This window comes from Eptatretus burgeri, chromosome 12 (assembly GCF_056783735.1).
Source record: "Eptatretus burgeri isolate ZD-2024b chromosome 12, Ebu_testis_v1, whole genome shotgun sequence".
NCBI classification, from domain to species: domain Eukaryota; kingdom Metazoa; phylum Chordata; class Myxini; order Myxiniformes; family Myxinidae; genus Eptatretus; species Eptatretus burgeri.
This window is the reverse complement of record NC_140972.1, coordinates 12,540,197-12,561,517: the sequence shown is the minus strand read 5'-3', so window position 1 is coordinate 12,561,517 and position 21,321 is coordinate 12,540,197. Positions and strand designations below refer to the sequence as shown.

General features: G+C 44.9%; 1 protein-coding gene across 10 annotated transcripts in view; it reads right to left on the bottom strand.

The window, feature by feature from the left end:
• Window positions 1-21,321, bottom strand: part of LOC147015115 (uncharacterized) — an 82,316-nt gene that overhangs the window by 48,740 nt on the left and 12,255 nt on the right. For 2 of the 10 annotated variants that reach the window (XM_085849552.1, XM_085849551.1), the window contains exon 2: window positions 13,968-14,243. The exons of 5 other annotated variants lie outside the window; for them this stretch is intronic. In XM_085849552.1, the coding sequence (XP_085705678.1) occupies window positions 13,968-14,147 (180 nt within the window). In that variant the 5' untranslated portion in view covers window positions 14,148-14,243. Of the gene's footprint in view, window positions 1-3,981; window positions 4,054-13,967; window positions 14,244-21,321 lie in introns of those variants that run through there. 3 more of the 10 variants (XM_085849556.1, XM_085849553.1, XM_085849558.1) reach the window with 3 other exon arrangements.

The following is a 21,321-nucleotide window of genomic DNA, read 5'->3' as shown; positions in this document are numbered from 1 at the left end:
TGACTCCATCTACATACATATTGTTGTGGTTCACGAAATTCACAAACCACCATTCAGGTCCCTTAGGTGAGATATCTCGGTAAGTATATGTGTAGTTAGGCCCAAACCCGTTGTCTAGAGGGAATAAATGTCAATCAGTCGTGCTGCGACTCTTCAGGATAGCCGTTTTTCTTTTACTATCTTTATTTTGGACCAGCCGCCATTACTACCACCACCAACCACGTCCCACAACGCCGCTTCACAACAACCACCAACCACAACGCCGCTTCGCAACAACAACCACCAACCACAACGCCGCTTCACAACAACCACCAACCACAACGCCGCTTCACAACAACCACCAACCACAACGCCGCTTCACAACAACAACCACCAACCACAACGCCGCTTCACAACAACAACCACCAACCACAACGCCGCTTCACAACAACAGCCACGACCTTTACCGTCACAACTCGCCACCGTCGCATCGCCACCATTCTCGCGCCACTTGTGGGCACCGATACTGGACTCGTGTAGGGCGCGCACCGAGCAGCGTGTTCAAAAACATCACGGACTTTCCACAGAAAACGGATGAAAAACGACTCACGCCCACTTTTGTTCCGTCCAATCGGTGAGCGAGGGGCGATTTGGCCCTGCCTCCAGGGCGTTGGAGGGCGGTCGCTATATGCAAATTCATGGATCAAAAAGCATTCACGCCCACTTTTCCTCGGGCCAATGGGGAGCCAGTTAGAGAGGTGAAGGGTCGGAGGCAAAGGGTCAAGGGTGAAAGAGCGAAGCCACGGGGCTTATATAAACGGCTGCGTTCGTCAGAAAAGTTGAGTGTGCGGAGTTCAAAAGAGTCGTCGGTGGAGCTGGAAAGAAGTGGGAGAAATCAAGAGTGAAGAGTTGGGGCGAGCCAAGAGAGGAGACGGAGAGGGCGAGTAGACGGAGCTGTGGAGAGGTGACGGCGGCGAAGGCGGACGAGGGGGTGCTCGCGTCGGTGCGGACGAGGCCAGTAACGCGACCGAGGTCGAGGAGGAGACGCTCGCCGCGGGACCCGAGACAGGGTGATATCCTCCTTCCCCCGAGCATCAGCAACCCCCTCCTGTTTCCCCCCGCGCTGAGATAGTGCGACAAAGGGGGCCCCTTTCCCACCCCCGACCAGACACTGTCCGCGAGGCCCGCGGAGTTGAGGCACCACCGCCGCTCTGCGTCTCATCATCAGACGGTAGGCCCGACACGGTCTCGGCCCCAGGCCCCCCTCATCCTGGAGGGTGGTTCTCTTTTCTTTTGCTTTGGGAATATGTGTTGTCGGCGCCGTCTGTGAAGTAAAATTGTTTAAGTGTTGCCGTGTGCCCGGTAGTCGGTTAGATCTGCATTGTTGCATTTGCTTTTTGTGTAATATTGCATTGTCTTCTTCTTTTACATGTGCTTTTGGTGGAATTGTATATGTGTGCTTTCCGTTCATCACGAAATGAATGTGCTTATTGTTGAACTGTTTTCCCGCTTCGCTTCGTCTTTTCTTTCATTGAATCTCCATCTTGCTTCACGTAAAGGGTTGGTCGTGGGCTAAAACGCCCGATAATTAATCGAACCGTCGAGGCCGACGAATAACACCGCTCGGTTATCCCGATAGTACGGAACGGGTCGCTTAAAGTGGCCCGTGTCCGAAGTCGACCTGCGGCGAGGTGCGATCGCCCGGTCTACCCTCCGTGTGGGTACTTAGGTAGGTCGAATTTGGCGAGCAACCCTATCCCACGCGGGGGCCGATTGGCACGATCGTGGTGAGACCGAAAGGTCCACCCGTGACTGGTTCCCGGCGTTAGTCTGAGAGGGTCACGACTGGATTGTCCGTCCGGTGGGCGACGTGCCGCGATTCGAGTTACGTGGCCGTCCGCACGCCGGCGGGCGCGAATCCGCAACAATATATATATATATATATATATATATATATATATATATATATATATATATATATATATATATATATATATATACATATACATATACATATACATATATATACATATACATATACATATACATCTCTATCTCTAACATGGACAAACTTTCAACTACTCATCCCAAATCTCTCTTCCTCATTTGTGGAAATTTCAGTTGTCACCACACAACTTGGCTGGATGTTGGTACCTCTCTCACCAGCCATGCCCATGGCACTTCACCAAAGGACTTATACGACTCCATGCGACTGACCCAATCTGTGAACTTTCCCACCGATGTCTGTTCATGGAAAATATTCCCTTCTCAATTTGGTTATGATCAACTTCCCTGATAATGTAGCCTGCTCTTCCTCTGCTCTAATTGATTCATCTGATCATGTGCTTAAGAAGGTGAATATCTCTTGCTTTCCTCAGAGAAGAACCTCAGCGCCAGCGAGTCTGGCAGTTCACTCGGTCACTGCAAGCAGCGATCTCACTTCAGGATTGGGCTCCCGTATCTACCGCCCCTGATATTAACTCAGCCTGGTAATTCTTCCACAGAAACTTGCTCTCTCATGCACAGATCCATACCATCTCATCTTCAGTTATTATACCCATCCTCCTGTCCCTAGTACACTGAACCTGTGGTGAGGCAATTACCTTGAAACAACTTTCCTTCTCCTCCTGTAAGGCAACCTTAGGTTCGTCCACAAAAAAGGAAGCCTGCAACAAGTGTGTGTCCACTCTCAGGAGATATAGAAAACATCTGGCCAACATCAAGCTTGAACTTTCAAACTTGTCTCACTCCTCCAAACAAACAAAAACTTGATGGCACCTTATTAAGTCCGTCTCTGAGTATGCTCCCCCTCCATTCCTTCCTTTGCTTCAAATGGCTCCATGGCAGACTCCACTCATGAGACGGCCGAATGCCTCAACTCCGTATGCTCCCAAATCTTGTGTCCCGAAATATCCTTTCCAGCTAAAGTCTAGTTATGCTAAACAACTCAGGCTCAATGATGTCAACTGTCCGATGGTCATCGATGACACAGGGTCTTTCCTTAAGATCGCACAGAATCTGGTCATCAGTGATGATTCAACACAGGCAGAGCAAACCATTGGTTTACCATTGTCCGTGGGTGGTGTAAGTGCAGGACTCAATGCAGTCTGCTTTGGAAGCCAGAAGCGAGACGAGAGCCAGTGACGAGCTGAGTCCAAAGACTAAGTAAGCTAGAGACAACACCAGCCAGTGAAGATCAATCAGCCCCTCATCATGACCCTCACTGTCCTTTCCACACAAGTTATCCTGGTCTTCCCTCCGTCCTCTCTCAAGGCTCTTCTTCTTCACACCCTTGTCTTCTCTGCACTCCGGGGGTTCTGATGGGCCCCATTGTCTCCGCTCCCCTTCATCCTTCCTGTACATGGAGCTCTCCTGTCCTTGCCTCCATGCACGTGGAGTTTTCCTGTCTCCCCGAGATTGCTTCTGCTTCTTCCCTTCCTCTTGGACAGAGTCCTCCTCCTGGCAGTCCCACCCACGGGTCTGAACCAATAAAAGTAAATCCATTGCCACGTGTGGCTCCACAGCAGACTGTGCTGCAATGGCTGGCACACATTGGCCAGAAAGGTTGTGATGATGGTTTTCATGACAGGAATACCTCACCTGGCCCTGCCCACTAACAAGAGGTGTTTGCACATCCAATATTATTCAGACAATCCTATTTATAAACTACAAGGGCACTCAGCGGAGCGCATATCTCTGCCACGCAATGCCCGATCCACAAGAACATATCGGGACCAACACATTTTTGAAATATCATGCTATACAGTACCATATCGTTTTTGGCCCTATCTCTCAATGGTGTAGCATCACTTTGAAAATTAAATAATTCTCGTATCCAGATCTTCACCAAAATCTATTCAGTTCGTCCTCGTCACACACCTAACCTGTCCACAAAATTTCATCCAAATCAGTGTCCGTCAACAACTTTTTGAGATATCCTGCACACAAACAAACAAACAAAGACAGACAGACAGAAAGGGGTGAAAACATAACCTCCTTCACCTTCGGTGCCGGAGGTAATAACTTGGTCTGGCAGGTGTTTATATTCCATCCATCCATTGTGACCGTACACTGTGCAGAGCATTGGTGCTGCCTAAGCAGTCTCCTTGGCTATTGGACACAATCCTGGACGGGTCGCCACTCCGACACAGTATACCAGCAAGCTGGCACTCATTTTGCCGACCTCGGAAGGATGACAGGTCGAGTTAACCCCACCTGGTATTAATTCAACAGCTCAGCGGGATTTGAACTCAGTACCATAGGATCCCAAGGCCACCACCCTAACCATTTTTGTAATATCATGAAAAACCATTTTTTAAATATCATTTGAGATTTTTTTTGAAAAGAAAAGTACTTTATATTGCAATACAGTATACGCTACAAAAGTGATCAAATGTTTTATTATCGATACAAATGGAGCATTTTTGTGCGGTGAGGCCTTACGACTCATCAAAGAGGCTTATTGAAATCATCCATAATGTAAACATCGACTAGCATAACCCGCGCTCTGCGCGACATGTTGGGGTGGGTGTGTTTGAGAAAGGAACTGATGCAGAGTATCAGTAGTAATTTTACTTTAATGCAGTAAGTGGAATACGATTTCACTGTTTCAGAACCATTTTATTTACTTTTTTGTACCATGCACCTCATATGGTCTTTGAGATAATGTAAGCCGAATATCACGTTACTCGAGCGCAGAACAAAGTCGAAGATAGCGTGACACGAAACCACAAACTCGGAAATAATATGCAAGATGTTGAAACTTTAGAAAATGATTTTGACATGAGAATATTGACCATCTTGTGAACGAACTATGTGAATTAGAGGAGTATCATTTTTCTGTAGTAAACAAACACACAATTATTATGTAGATGATAATTTGAACTTGTCAGATCCTTGAGATTCTTGAGTAGATGTGTTTTGAAAACTAATGAAAAGAAAACAACTTGTCATTTTACTTTTGACCTCACTCCTTTGATGAATATTGAAGAAGTATGATGCATAACTTTAATGAAGGTTCTCTTTGAAAACAACACTCCTGGATTCTTAAAGTGACTTGGGGGATCCAACTCTGCTTAATGACCCATTCAGGCATTCCATGTGATAATGAAGGTGTTGGAGTTTCACTCCGACTTCTCCGAAGCTTTGTCAATGGTCAGAGCAAAGCAAGGCCTGACTGGAAACTTTAAACTTGTTGTGAATGAAATATAATTGGAGAAAATTCACTGATCCACGAGGAAGTGGAAGAAGACTTCCTCGTTGGTGGAAATCCTGGCCTTGCACATGAAAGGATGGATCCCAGCCAGAAACCGTTGCTTCATTACATCCAAAACTGGTCATTTGAAATGCACAATTGTAGTTGCATATGTTGGTCAAGAAATGTGTAGACTTTGGTGAACATCCGTTAAAGAAATAGATTACGGAGACATTGTGGTGGAGGGGGAACGGGTTACAGGACAACATTTTTGTTTGCGCAGCACAATGAACGAGCTCCAGATTGACACTCCAGATTATTAACTGGGGTAGAAAAGATCATGGTTTTGGATGATGGATGATCAGAGATGGTGGTGAACAGCTGTCTTGAAGGGCTGGAGGGAAAAATTATATTGAATGGAATGTCAGAGTTGGTTCCACAGGCAGGAAAAAAATAAAAGAACAATAAATGAGTGGAGGTGAGCAGTGATCCTGGATTTTGGGAGTTTCACCAGAAGAGGGTTGATGATGGACTGTGTGTACCCTGCAGAAACCTGGGGGGGGGGAGGGGGAGGGGCAAAACACAGAAAGAACAGAGGGTGCAAGAACAGAGAGGAGGCGGTAGAAGACAGACGACTGCCTTGTCCACAATGGGAACGTGAAAGATTCTAATAATCTTGAAGACCTTTGTTTCCATGGTGTTAAACTGAGCAAGATGCGAGGCAGGGGCATCAACCCAGAGAGGAGAGCGGTACTCCATAAAGTTGCAGATTAAGAAAGATCTTGAATGTGGAGAGGAGTTCAGGTGTGCCAAGAAAGGACATTGCATGACAAAGGATGCCCAATTGGCAGATGGCTTTGGAGGCAAACTTAGAAATGCAGTTTGTCAAAGAAAGATCGCATCTGATAGTGAGAGAGAGACAGAGACAGAGAGAGAGAGACAGAGAGACAGAGACAGAGAGAGACAGAGACAGACACACAGATAGACAGAGACAGAGGTCAGGATTGAAAGACTTATTCGAAGTGTTTGACCAGTTTGTGATTCTGTCAAGGTCTGAAAGAGGGGGGAGGACTGTAACTGAGCAGGAGCTTGTTCAACTTATTTGTTTTCTGTTATGTTGGCACATTGTTGCTCAAATGGTTTCTGATTTTCTTGCTCACATCTTTTCTGACGTCGTTGTCTCACTAATCTTGAAGAGCGTCACTTTCAGTTACTTACCACACGTTTTTGTTCTCGCCATTATACCAATCGTCTATTGCATTGCTCTTCACTTCCAGAGTTCCTTTGCACAAGTTGTTCTGTTAATTGTGTTGAGCATTGGTCCTCCCCATCAGATATCATTTGTGCACATTGTTGTTCTTCCTGCATCAATTTCCTTAACCGCTTGTTTTCTGTTCTATGAGCACAATGTTGCTCAAATCCTTTCTGACGTTGCTCCCATTTTTTCTGACATCGTTCTCTCTCTTTTACTAATCTTGAAGAACGTTGCTCTTCACTTTCATAGTTCCTTCCCACACGTCGTTGTTGTTCTCGCCGTTTTTGCCAATCGTCTGTTGCGTTTCTCTTCACTTTCAGTGTTCCTTTGCACACGATGTTGTTCTGTTAATTGCGTTGAGCATTGGTCCTCTCCTTGTGTCGAGCATTGGTCCACATTGTTACATCTTTTCTGACGTCTTTCCTGATCTTTTACCAATGTTGAAGAGTGTTTCTCTTCCATTCCAGAGTTCCTTCGCATTCGAAGTTGTTCTCGCCGTTTTGCCAATCGTGCATTTCGTTGCTCTTCACTTTCAGACTTTGCCGACATAGTTGGGCTCTTGAACTCCTAACCTGCGATTAGAAATGCAGACATTATTGTCTTTTCACTAATTATTTAAAGTGCGTACATATACAATAAACAATATCATAGTGTAAAAAAAAACAACTGTGGGTTTCCCACAAAAAATTAAAACAATTAGTCAGGTAATCATAGTGAGGAGAAAGTCCAGATTTGAGGTATGCGAACTAATACTTACTGAGGTACTTCAGCTGAGGTATGCTAATTTGACAGGTGTTTGTGGCCTTCGGTCGAGCCTGCAGATAGCGAGGCTTCATCCACGAGGCTTCGCACTGCAAGTTTGTCATTAAGATGTGGATGCACGCACAGTACGGTCCAGTCGCTCAACTCCACACTCTCAATTGAATAAGAGTGAAAAAGTGGGTGATTAAGCAACTCCATCCTCCCAAAGGTGAGAGGGCAAATAACAACAAACCTTGTACATCAGAGGAGAATGTACAGATAAGAATGAGAGAAGGAATAAGAGGCCGCGTCTAAACTCACGTTAACCCGAAGGAACTTGGTGCCCTATAAGATGGCCGATGGTGTACGTGTGAGTAGTTTACCCACCCTGTGGGTGGTGAGGGGAGTTTGTGCCTTATTTTCTGAAAGAAGTATAACGTGTATATTGCAATAAAACTCTATCGACGCTTGTGCGGTGTGAATCTTGGCATCAATATGTGGCAAGACCTCAGATTAAGACTTAGAACACGACTGGCAAAAATACATTTTAACAGCCACTTTGACAGTTGTGACGGCCCAACTCTGCTAATCAAGAAAATTCCCGATAGAAAGATGCATACCCTCTTTGTTATGCTAATCGGTGCAATACATGCTTTTCAAACTTAACACTGACACATGTAAAACTAGAACGGCACTCGGTAGAGCGCATACCTCCACCAGGCTGAACAGTTTCCCTTTTGTATCCCACTGAGAGGCCAGATCTGGCTCCGAACCTTAACCAAAATCGAATTGGCTTGTTCTTCTGACCTACCCAACTCATCCACCTAATTTTATCACAACTCGTCCACAGCGTTTTGAAGTATCCTGTTCACAGAGAGACAGACAGACAGACAGACAGACATGGCAGGGGTGAAAACATAACCTCCGTCCACCTATGGTGGCGGATGAAACGCTTCGTTAACATCACGGCAGGATAGCTAAGAGGTACGCAAACACACTCCAAGCTGTCTAGCTTAGGTTCGAATCCCGACCCAGCTATAAACTGTCAACCCGGTGTTTCACAGGCAGGGTGATTCATCATTGCATGTGGCGTTAAACTGGCCGTCATATCTGCCGGAATCCCCACCCTCTCTTCCCAACTCTCTCCTCTCCTCTCCCCTCATGTATCTGGATAGTGGTTATGGGTTATGCATGGATGGTGGCTATCTCCACACATAACCGAACGGTGGTTATCTCCATACGTGTCTCGACGGTGGTCATGTCTGGACGGACGGATGGACCCTCCCCTCACAAAAATTGTGTATGCATTTCCAAGAATATGCAGCAGCACTTTGCCCAATGAAGATGGGCCGAGAAGTGCCCGCTAGTATAATTAAACATGCAATATTTAAAACACATCAACAAAGATCAAAGACATATACATAAGAATCACTTGTAATCACTTCCTTTCTACTGTTGAACTATAAAGTCCAGTTTCCTTCGACTGTTTTTAAAGCCCATTGTTCTTGCATTCTGCAAACAGCTAAATAACCCAAGAAAAATCAAGAATTTGCGATTCGAATGAGCTCTTTAGATGTAATTTTAAAGATATAGTAATTAGCACCCCAACGAAGGTCAGACTTGACAAAATCACAAGCTGGTCAAAAACTTGCAACATGTCTTTCAATCCAGACAAATCTCTATCTATATCTCTATCTCTCTGTCTCTCTCTCTCCGAAAGGTTTATATTGATATGAAATGTTGAATGTATATTTTTATGTATATTTTATACATGATGTATTGTATGTACATTTTTAAATTGTCGCACAATTCAGTGGAAGCTGCAAAGTGATAATTAAGGTGGACTGAACTGAACTGAAGGACCGACTGGCAAACTCTCCAGATATACTTTCTTAACAATCCTTTTTCAGAGGAAGTTCAGTCACTAAGATGTGGATGCACGCACAGTACAGTCCAGTAGCTCAACTCCACTCTCTCAATTGAATAAGAGTGAAAAAGTGGGCGTTGAGTCATTTTAGGTCATTGTCGTGTGGACAAATGAAGTAATGGCTGCACAATTTCAATCCAGAAGGGATGGCACATCTTTGAAGGATTGGGTGATCCTTTTCTTTTGTCAGTGTGCAAGTAATTTTGTGGTCATCTCCTATTCCCAAAAAACTTGAATGCTTCCTCCAGCATCCCCAGACTCAAATGCTTCCTCTCATATTCTTTGTCTAAAGGCTTCATTCAATGTTCTTGCAATTTTTCATCACTTCTGAATCTAACATAAGCTCTGCGATGATTCCCAAAAATGGCAAATTTTGACTCATCAGTGAAGAGGATTTTTGTCCAATTTTCCATAGCAAAATCTAGACGTTAAGGTTTTTTTTTGTATACATTGTCGAGTAGGATGAAATGTAGGAGTAGGTGTGTGGAGGGAGCTTTGGAGAAAGGTGAGGGGGAAGCTCGTGAAGTTTGCTTTGAGGGAGGAAGAGGTGGCCAACTTAAGAGGGAGAAGAGTAGGGGGGTTCCAGACGGTCCTTTCGGAGAGACATAGTGAGAGAGATTTGTCAGGATGAAAGACATGTTCCAAGTGTTTGACTGACCAGCTTGTAATTTTATCAAGGTCTGCAGAGAGTGAAGAGGCTGCTGCTTGCCAATCTGAGGGATGAGAGATGTTACAGCAGAGGGTGGTCATCAGCAAAGAGATAAAGAGGATTTTCCAGAGAGTTGGAGAAATCATTGATGAAAACCAGAAAAAGCACAGGGCTCAGAACGCTGCCTTGAAGAACTCCAGCCAAGACAGGAAGAGAAGATGAGAGAGAACCATTAAGAGCCACGCGTTCACTTCGACAGGAGAGGAAGTCCATGAGCCACGAGTGGAGATTGCCTTTTTTTTTTTTTTTGTATACCTTGGTCGAGGCTCGTATGAGAGCAAACACACAAATCACAGCAAGGAGGCACGAGACAAGAGGGGCGGGAGTGGAAGGGACAAAACAGTGGGGAACAGACACATTAGGTGAACTGTGGAAGGGAGAGGGATGGGGATGGGACGGGGAACATGACGAAGAGAAGATGGACATTTCAGGGACTTTCAGGAAGGAAAGCAGGAGAAATGAAGGAAGTGGGCTTGGGTGGATTATCGGGGGTAGAAAAGATCGAGGATTTGGATGGGGGAAGATAAGAGGTGGTGGTGAACAGCTATTTTGAAAGCCTGGAGTGAAGAATGAGAAAGAATAGAGTGAGGAAGTTTATTCCAAAGGCAGGAAAAAAGAGGAATGAAAGAGTGAAGATGAGCAGTGATTCGTGATTTTGGTAGTTTTACCAGAAGGGGGTTGTTGGCGGACCTTGAGCGCCCTGTGGAAATGTGGTGGGGACAAATCGCAGAGAGAGCAGTGGGGGCAAGGCTGGAGAGGAGTCGGTAGAAGACAGAAAGACCACCGACCAACCTGCGGTGATTGAGTGAGAGGCCCAAAGACTCAGCTTCATTGCGGGAGATGCCGATGATCTTAAATGCCCTGGTTTCGACAGCGTGAAGCCGAGAAAGGTGGGAGGCAGGAGCACCAGCCCAGAGGGGAGAGCAGTACTCCATCAGGCTACGGACAAAAGCTTTGTAAGTGGTCAGGAGCTCAAGAGGGCCGAGGAAGGACTTAGCACGACGGAGGATTCCCAGTCGGCGACTGGCTTTTGAGGCGAGGTTGGAAATGTGACTTTCCCAGGAAAGGTCATGGCAGATAGTGAGACCTAGAAGCTTGAAAGAAAAGACTTCTTCCAGAGGATTGTTGAGAAAGTGGATGGGGGGGTTTTGTAAACGGTCCTTTCGAAGAGACATAGTGAGAGTGTGAGATTTGTCTGGATTGAAAGACATGTTCCACGTGTTGGACCAGTTTGTGATTTTATCCAGATCTGCAGTGAGTGAAGAAGCTGCTGCTTGCCGGTCTGAGGGATGACAGATGGTACGGCAGAGGGTGGAGTCGTCGGCAAAGAGAAATAGAGGATTTTCCAGAGAGTCCGAGAGATCATTGATGAAAACCAGAAAAAGAACAGGGCCCAGAACGCTACCTTGAGGAATACCATCAGAAGGAATGCCTTGGATACCATCAGAAGCGAGTTTGGTGAGCAGGGCAGGGTGCCACACCATATCAAAAGCTCACGATATGTCTAGGGAGATGGCTCTGATCTCATGCCTGGCATTGAGGACCTCATCCATTGTTGGGAAAGCAGAAACAGCGTGTCCAGGGTAGAGGGACCGAGTCTGAATCCAAATTTATGATCTGAAATCAAGCCATTGGAGAAGAAGAAGGTTGGAGCAATGATGGATTCCATGACCTTGCTAATTGGGAGAAGGCTGTTTGGTCTGTAGTTGCAGGGATCTGTTTTTGCACCTTTTTTATGCAGGGCAGTGATGTTTGCTGATTTCCAAACAGAAGGCAGATGACCTTGAGCAAATGAGGGTGACTATAACAGAGAGAGGGTGAGCAAGAGCAGCAGAGCAGGTTTTTAGGACACGTGGACTGATGTTGTCTGGTACGGTTGCATAATCAGAGTCGAGGTTTAACAGCAAGCTCACCACATTGTTGGGAGAAAAGGACACAGAGTCCAGGCACAGGTGGGTGCGACTGGGTAAGGTGGGTACAGAAAGCACTGGGTTTGAGACACAAGATTTTTAAGCAAACACAGAGTTTAGGCATTCAGCCTTTTCACAGGCAGTCTCAGCTATGCAGACATTTGAGGTAAGGGAGGGGATGGAGAGGGAAGATACACCAGAAACAGACACTACCAGGAAGAAAGTTTCTGTTAAGCAGATTATGTCTGCTTTGTCAGTCGCAACCTATGTGGAGAGATGTCAGGTTAGAGCGAAGGCCCCGGATGTTTGAGGTCCGCACCGTTAAGTAAAAAAGGGGAGGATGCTTTGGGTGCAGAAGATGGGAGGGGAGGGGAGGATATGACGAGGGAGGAGAGGGGAGGCAGGGAGAGTTGTTGACAGTGTGTAGGAGATTGCAGAAGAGTGAGAGGAGAATGAGGACGATGGCAAAAAGCTAGGTGCTGATTGGATGAGGCACAGCAGTGTGACCACTCCTTGGCATTATTCACAAGATCTTGACTATTCGTTGTTCACCTTGGCGTCTTGGTTTTCCATTATCATCACTTTTCCGAAACCTTGTGAATTCTTGGCTTTTTTAATTGGCTCACCTTGGCATTTATGGAAATGAGGAGTGGTCACCATGAGGCACAGTGGGGAGTAATAAGAGAGGAGAGCAGAGGGAAGTAAAAGATTGGAGGAGGTGGAGGAATGAGTTTGAAGAGAGAGGGTGGGGGGAGACAGCTTTGTGGATGTAAGGGGAGCGAATGAGAGGGGGGAGTAAGTGGGGAGATTTTTAGGGGAGGGGTGAGGGGTGCACTTGAGGGAGAAAGGTGTGTGGAGGGGAGGGGAGCTTTGGAGAAAGGTGAGGGGGAAGCGAGTGAAGCTTGCTTTGAGGGGGGAAGAGGTGGCCAACTTGAGAGGGAGAGGAGACGATGGGAGAAGGCACGGCCATGGGGAGGAGGGAGAGGTTGGGGAAAAGGGAAGGATGAGACTGGTAGTAGTATGGTGAAGATGGGAGAGGGTGGGGGGAGGAATAAGATTTTGGGGATGGCAAGAGGGTGAGGGGTGATGAGAGGAAAGAAAAAGCACGAGGTTGATGTTGGAAGAGTGTACCGATTAAGAGAGTGAGACATCAGAGGTTGGAACGGAGCCAACAGATGTTTGAAAACCACACAGTTTAGGACACCAGAGGAGGAGCTGTTAGGATAGCAGAGGACGGTGGAGAGGTGCCAAGAGAGGTATGATGGGAAGTGTAAGGAGGGGGTATAACAGGGGAGGAGTTTGGAGGAGGTAGATTTGAGGAGGTGGAGTGAATTGGCACTGAAGATGGACAAAGAGAACAATTGATGGAATAGAAACATGCGTTGCAAACTGGGGTTCTTGATATTTTCAAGTCAGCGATACGTTTCAAGACGTTAGGGGACAGGTGGAATAAAGGCGAGTTAAGAGAATGGAGAAAGGAAACGTTGCAACAGTTGGACTTTTTAGATACAGGATCTATGAAAGGTCGATTTGAACTTGGGCTCTTGAAGAACAATCATGGTGTATTATGATAGAACAGCGAAAACCACATGGGAGAAAGAGGGAGTTGAAACATCTTAAAACACCGTTATTTTTTTTGAAAGGTTAGTTAAAAGAGGGGTAGAGAAAAGGAAGAGGTTGAAGACAAGATCGTGAATAACTTTATTTTGTTTCCTCAGTCATGATTTTAATACAGCAACCATCCCAAAAAGGCCTCCACGAGCAAGTCTCCTTTGAACCGCAGTTTTCCTAATCGGTGTACATCTTTCTTCATTGATCTTAGCTTGTATTTGCCCTGCTGTTACAGTTCTACAGGGTGGCCATAAAGTCTGGAAACATAGGCGAATATACATTATAAATGGTCTATTACATTACAATGCTTGATATGTTCAATGTGTTGTCCCTCATGAGACCTTCACCGCTCCTTGTTATTTGGTAGGGGAGATCCAGTGCGGATCGTCTTGTGACCAGTATCGCATGTTTTGCTTGTTCACCTCCCCGTTCCACGACCAAACAACAAGGAGCGTTGAAGGTTTCATGAGGGACAAACCATTGAACATGTCATATAATGTCATTGAACCTTTCAAGTATTGTAATTTAATGTCAATAAACCATTTATAATGTATGCTCACCTATGTTTCCAGACTTTATGGCCACCCTGTATTTTGAAGACTTGTTAATTTCGTGCAATAATCTTCAGATGTCATGGTTACCTTTGGTCTCCCTGACCTTTTACTTGATGAAAAGCTTCCAGTGTCTTTGTATCTTTTCAGTGTTCTCTGAACAGCTCCTTTGGAGACTTCTACTTTCGCAGCAATCTGGCGCTGAGACATCCCCTCTTGACTGAGAGCAACTATTTGCCCACGAAGACCTTCACCAAGTTCACTAGACATGTTTTTTTTTTATTATTTTTAAGGCTATAACAGGAATGCCTTGATCAATCCGAATACTTTTTTTGTAAACTTCATTCTTGATTTTTCATATTATATCTGAAATGTAAAAGAAATGAATGAATTAGCATTGATTCAATAATACAATATGATAAAAACATGAACAAGGTCAAATTTATCTTTAAAATCAGTAATTATGGTGTCTGAATGAAAATTAACTGATATTTTGCATCAGAAAAAAGAGGACATATCAGTAAAATTTATTGACCCTTCATTTATAGCCTTCAAAATTGTGAACTACTTTGGCATCAACTTCAGTGCACTCAAGCTTTTGTACTCCACTGTGCAAGCACGGACGCACGCAGACATGCACATACTCAGGTACAAAAGTATGGGGCATTGCAAGTTGTTCATTCTCAATATTAGTCCGTGGGCGGGGTCACGGTCCACCTCCAAGTTGTTCATTCTGAATATTAGTCCGTGGGCTATCATGGGTCACGGTCCACCTCAAAGTTGTTCATTGTCAATATTAGTCTGTGAGCAATTATGGATCATTATAACTAGAAAGAGCGGTAGACCTCTAAGTTGTTCATTCTCGATATTAGTCCATGGGATACAAGGGGTCACGGTACACCTCCTACCTAAGACCCCATAACGCTACTTATTTGGTATCACAATGTTCATTTGGACCTCCACATATAGGAAAATGATGTCAACATTAATGAGTATACAATAGGAAAGAATATGATATTCCCTTAATTGTGGTATCAAATACAGTATGTGAAAATCATTCACATGTTGTCCACAACGGTCAACTTTAAACCGATCGTTCACTTCCACATTCATTAAAAAATCTCTGACTCTTTCACATGGACAAGTCTCATCTTGGATTACCAGCAAATCATTTTGTTGCAAACTGGATGACATTTTATGTCATTTTGATGTGTGAAAATTGTTGTTTTTTAAAGAATATTGTTTAAAGTGTATACATTTCCTTAATATCGTCATTCACTCAATATGTCATGTATGTTTTTTTCAGCTTGTAACATTTGCAGTGCCACAGCTAAAATTGAGACATGTTTGTTTACATGGTGAGAGTGAAATCATGTACAACTAGAAAGAGCAATGAAAGATTAGAGACCTTCGTCAGGGCTTGTTTTGTGTGCTGCTTTGTTTGTGTGGTTTGCAGACGATGCAGCGACGATGTAATAGTCCAGCGGCTAAGGCCAAAAAAATGAAGTGAATCGTTCACTTCGTGGGAAAAGCATAATTTTTAGCACTAGAAACCTACACTCCCTTTAGGGAGCATTGGCAAGTCGTCTCCCCTCCCCGTCCCTCCATCTGGGGGGGGGGGGGGAGGTGTAGGGGCTACTTTGGTACAACCAATACGTATGCAAAACTTGGAGATTGAGCTAAAATCATAAATAGTCTCCCCTGCAAAATAGTTGGCTCAGTGGTTAGGGTGGCGGCTTGTGATCCAAGGGTCCTGAGTTCAAGCCCCGTTGGCCGCTGAATTAATACACCAGGGCAGACGTATGGGTATAGAAGTCATTTCTGGGGAGAATCAGTGTAAGCCTTTCTCCACTCGAGAGTTTGTGGTTGGTTCTCCCAGGCGCATATGAGGTACTGTTCGTGGAAAGATGACAACCACGTTTGGGAGCTCGAGTCTTCACATTCCACTTACCTGATGCATTCTCAGTGCTCTGTTCCGTTGTTTTCCCCAGACGCAGCGTGATTCACCATAAAGCTGCGCTCGGACCAGCAGACCTCTCAAAGCAACTCCACTCGAACTTCTCTATCCCCTCCACAGAACCCGACTCCACCAGGGATTTTTAATCACCCTCACTTCTGCCACCACTCACATCAGCTTTTCGTGATCCAGCCACACCGATTTGCCAGTGCTCTTTGATCCAGTCATCGTGATTGGTTCCAGAGATGCGATGGACGGGACGGGACGGCTGGTATGACCCGGACAGCGCAGCGATAAGGACACTCTCAGCCCTGGCGGTGGTAATGCTCACAGCGCTGACGGTCTGACTTTGCTGTGTTAAACATGGTCGATGTATGCTATTATATTGAGGTATTACTGAATGGATTTGTGTGGTTTGTGGCATATTTTGTGGAGTGAATGTGGTACGTGGTGGGAATCTGTAAAGGGTTCGAGAAGTGTGTGCGACTCGAGTTTGAGAATGAGGTTAGAGTACAGAGTTGTAAAATGAGGAAGAAAACAATGGGGATAGTTAAAACGACATTCACAACACATCTTTCCCTTCCATCAGGATGAGGGAGAGGGGAAAGTTAGCTAAACAAAATTGCTACAGATAACTCTACGAAGGAACGCTTACAGTGCCTTCAGAACATATTCACACCCCTTGACATTTTCATTTTGTTGTTACAGCCTGAATTTAAAATTGATTAAATAAAAAAAAAACATTTTTGGCACCAATCTCCACAATATAGCCCATAATAACAGTGAAAAAAATGTTTTTTTTTTTTTTACAAATTAAAAAATATATATTGAAAATAAATTACAGAAATATCTACTTACCTTCACCACCCAAGGTGAAGGAAGTTATGTTTTCACCCCTTTCTGTCTGTTTGTCTGTGTTTGTGTTCAGGATATTTCAAAAAGTTGTGGACGGATCTGGATGTTACTTGGTGGACACGTTGAGTGTGTGACAAGGGAGAATTGATTTAATTTTGGTGAAGATCCGGATCTGGATCTGATAAATGTTTGTGATTCTTCACCATTGCGAGATTGGGCCAAAAACAATACATAGCCTGATATTTCAAAAAAATTTGATTGGGCCCGATATGTTCTCGTGGATCAGGCATTACGTGGCGAAGGTATGCGCTCCACTGAGTGCCCTTCTAGTTTCCAAAAGTATTCAGCTCCCCGAGTTAATACTTCATAGAAGTGCCTTTGGCAGCGATTACAGCTTCGAGTCATCTTGGGTATGGCTGTATCAGCTTTGCACATCTGGATTTGGGGATTTTCTCCCATTCCTTACAGATTTGCTCAAGCTCTGTCAGGTTGGATGGGGAGCATCAGTGAACAGCAATCTTCAAGTCTCTCCACAGATTCTCAATGGGATTCAAGTCTGGCCTTTGCCTGGGCCACTTAAAGAATTTCACGTTCTTCTTCTGAAGCCATTCCAGTGTTGCTTTGGCTGTGTGCTTGGTGTCATTGTCCTGTTGGAATGTAAATCATTGCCACAGTCTGAGGTTTCCTGCACTCTGAAGCAGGTTCTCCTCATTGATTTGCCTGTATTTGGCTCCATTCATTCTTCCCTCTATTCGTCCAGGTCTCACAGTGCTTGCCACTAAAAAGCATCCCCATAGCATAATGCTCCCACAACAATGCTTCACGGTAGGGATGGTGTTAGATGGGTGATGAACTATGCTCAGTTTCCGCCAGATGTCGTGCTTTGCACTCAGGCCAAAGAGTTTATTTTTCATCTAATCAGACACATAATCTTTTGCCTCATGCTCTCAGTCTTTCATGTGCCTTTTTGAAAACTCCAATCATGCTGTCATGTGCCATTTTCTCAGGAGAGGCTTCCGTCTGGCCACTCTCCCATAAAGCCGAGTTCAATCAGAGAGGTCTTCACCATTGAGATATTGGGAATCATTGGATTCATGGTCACATCCCTCACCAAGGTCCTTCATGCCTGGTTGCTCAGTTTGGTCAGATGACCAGCTCAAGGAAGAGTCTGGGTAGTTCCATATTCTTTCCATTTCCTGATGATGAAGTTCACTGGACTCTTGGAAACTTTTAACACTCGAGAAATTTTCATACCCTTCCCCAGATCTACGTCTCCTCACAATTCTATCTCAGAGTTCTACGGACAGTTCATTGGACTTCATGGTGGAGTTTCTGATGGGACGTGCACTGTCAACTGTGGGACCTTCTCCAGAAAGGTGCGTTTATAAATCATGTCCAATCAATTTAATTGGCCACAGGTGGACTCCAATCAAGTTGTAGAGACATCTCAAGGATGATCAAAGGAAAGTGGATGCAACTGACTTCAATTTGGAGGTCATAGCAAAAGGGTTGACTATTTTGACTCACAACATTTCAACTTTTAATTTTTTATTAATTTGGAAAAAAATTCTAAAAATATATATTAAAAAACTAACTTTGACATGATGGGGGTATTAAGTGTAGACAAGTGACAAAGAGCGGCCTGGTGTTGACTTAACAGTTAAGGTGGCTGGCTTAAGATCCTAGAGTCTTGAACTCAAGCCCCTGTTGTGCTGTTGAATTACCACCAGGTAGGGTTGACTCAGCCTGTCATCCTTCAGAGGTCGGCAAAATGAACACCAGCGTGCTGGTAACAGGAGGCATTGCATCAGCGGCACAGCCACACCCCTAGAAAACGATGCAGCTAGGCAGTCACAGGCTGCATACAAATAAATAAACAAGTGACCAAAAAATAACCTCAATATAATCCATTTTAAATTCAGGCTGTAACACAACAAAATGTGAAAAATGACAATATTCTTTCTGTGCGATGGACTCTGGACTCCCTTGGCTCTTGCTTGTCTGATTAGCCTTTGCAGCCAACCTCTCAGCTTTATTGGTGTGTTAAATGGTCCTTACCATTTTTTGGGGAGAAAAATAATTATAATTTTGAACTTACAAAGAACGAAATAAAATTTCTCTTGGTGACACGGATGGCCGCTTAGTGTCCGCACAATCGGAGAAACGTAAAATTGTCAAGGATAGCACCGTGATCAATATAGTAATCACTGCTGTCAAAGACGGAAGAATACGAGCCACGAGGTAATAAGAGCATGTGATAAAGATTCCGCTTCACCTTGATCAGTGGTTTTCAAACTTTTTTAGTGGCGACCCAATTTCAGAACCTCTCTACATCGCGCGACCCAAAAGATTCAAAACCCAATTCATAATAAACAAGACAAGATTTCATATGACACAAGAACATTTACTGTTTACTTTATTTACCATAGTCATGTTTTCATAGACGAGTAAACGGAGAATAGCCGAGAGTATCCAAATAGTACAGTTGAATGCTTCAGAAGTTTAGTCCGAATGACATTTAGATATATCAGTGAGAAGGATGAGCCTGTTTTTCAGAAACCAACTTCTCTATTCGTGAAGAAGGAGATGACAATGCCAGGATCATATCATGCTCCATTTCTGGGCGATTTCTGTACTTTGTTTTAATCACCACCATGGTGGAGAACGACTGCTCACAAAAGTATGATGAAGGATATGGCATGAGAACCTTAATGGCACGCCGTGACAGGGTCGGGTATGACAGCAGCATTTTGCACCAGAATGTCGACAACGAATTCGTCCGCGCAAGAGCCTGCGCTCCTGAATCCTGCTGGAGCTGTACAAGCTCTTCCTGTGCAGGATCATCTTCATCAGCAATCGAGTCCAGTGGAGCCGTGAAAGGCTCTCGGACCACAGAAAAGGACTGCACATCCAGCTCGGGGAAATAGTGCTCGAACTGTTCAATGGGCGACCGAAGGTGACGTGCTATCTCCCCAGAAAGAATGTCGAGCTCGGTATCATCATACTGGCAGGTCGTTAGATGATCCACCAGACGGAGGAAAAGGCTGAAGTGCTTAACAGCTGTTTTGTCTGCCAGTAATTTTAGAGTCACCAGAAATCCGCTCATTTTGTCATGAAAAATAATAAGGTTGGCATCTTTGCCTTGGAGGGAGCGGTTGAGGACATTGAGACGTTCAAAGATGTCAACGAGATAGCAGTTCTGACAGCCAAGAGTCCGACTCAAGCAACGCTACCCATGCCGTTTTCCCTTGTGTGCGTAGGAACTCCTTCAGTTCATCTTTGAGCTCGTAAACGCACAGAAGAAGGTTTCCTCGAGATAACCATCTGACTTGAGTGTAGAATAGTAAATTCTTTTGGTCGGAGTCCATCTCCTGGCAGAATAACCTGAATATCCTAGTGTTGAGGGCGCTCGATTTGATGTGATTCACTATTTTTACGACTTCTGAGAAAACGCTCTGCAAGGTTTCTGGCAAAGTATAAGAGGCGAGCGCTTCTCGCTGAATCATGCAGTGTACCATGGAGGTCTAAGGAGCCACCTCAAGCAATTTAGCCTTGAATCCAGAATGCACTCCTAACATTGCTGGCACGCCGTCTGTTGTGGAACCGAGCAACTTTCCGAAGTCCAGATCATGGTCACGATAAAACTGCTCTACTTTCCCAAAAATGTCCTCGCCTTTGGTGGTGGACTCCAATGGTTTGATGAGCAGAGGCTCATCCACAAAGTTATCAGGCTTGATGAAGCGGACCCAGATGATGAGTTGCACGTACGATGCGATATCAGTGGACTCGTCCAACTGTATGGCGTGCCACGGCGATTCCTTGATCTTCTGTACGACCTGAGCCGTTACGTCCAGACTCATATCTTCAATTCTGCGTTGGATGCTGTTGTCAGAGAGGGGTATAACTGCAAGTTTATTCGCTGCTTCCTCCAAAACCATCAGAGATACCATGTCCTTTGCACATGGCAGCACGAGTTCTTCCGCAATGGAGTGATATGAGGCCTTTTAGTCTTGGCAACATGGCGCGACACTCGATACGAGCCTCTAATGCCCGAGAATCGGTCTGATGGCATGTACCCTCTCTGTCAAGACGCATATTCTTGAGTGCAAGAAGTTTCTTCTCAAAGAACACTCTCTCCTTATCCTGATAAGGTGCATGTTTTGTAGTCAAATGCCTCTGCAACTTATTTTGTTTCATAGACTCCGTAGAAAGCACTTCGAAACAAATCACACACTGAGGCCTCTGTGCCCCACTTTTATCCACCAGGTAGTAAAATCCAAGGTCCAGAAATTTATCCTGGTAAGAACGTTCGAGATTTGCTGGTAGTCGGTGCTGCCATCACAAATAAGGTTTTGAGTCGTACGTGGAGACGTGAATAGACGTTAATGATAGAGTCAGAGTCTGAGTCTGAGAGGCCGTGGATCAAACCACTAATTTCCCGCCAAAATGAACCGCCCTTCAGCGAGCCCGTGCATTGGCTGGATCCCATTCCAAGCGTCATGTTGTGCCGGTTCCCATACTTTGAACGAACCGTTTATATTACATCCCGTAAAAGCGAACACCGATCGAAAATGGACAATTTTTTTTCGCTGCAAGCGGACGCCCGCGACCCCACAAAATTTGCTCGGCGAC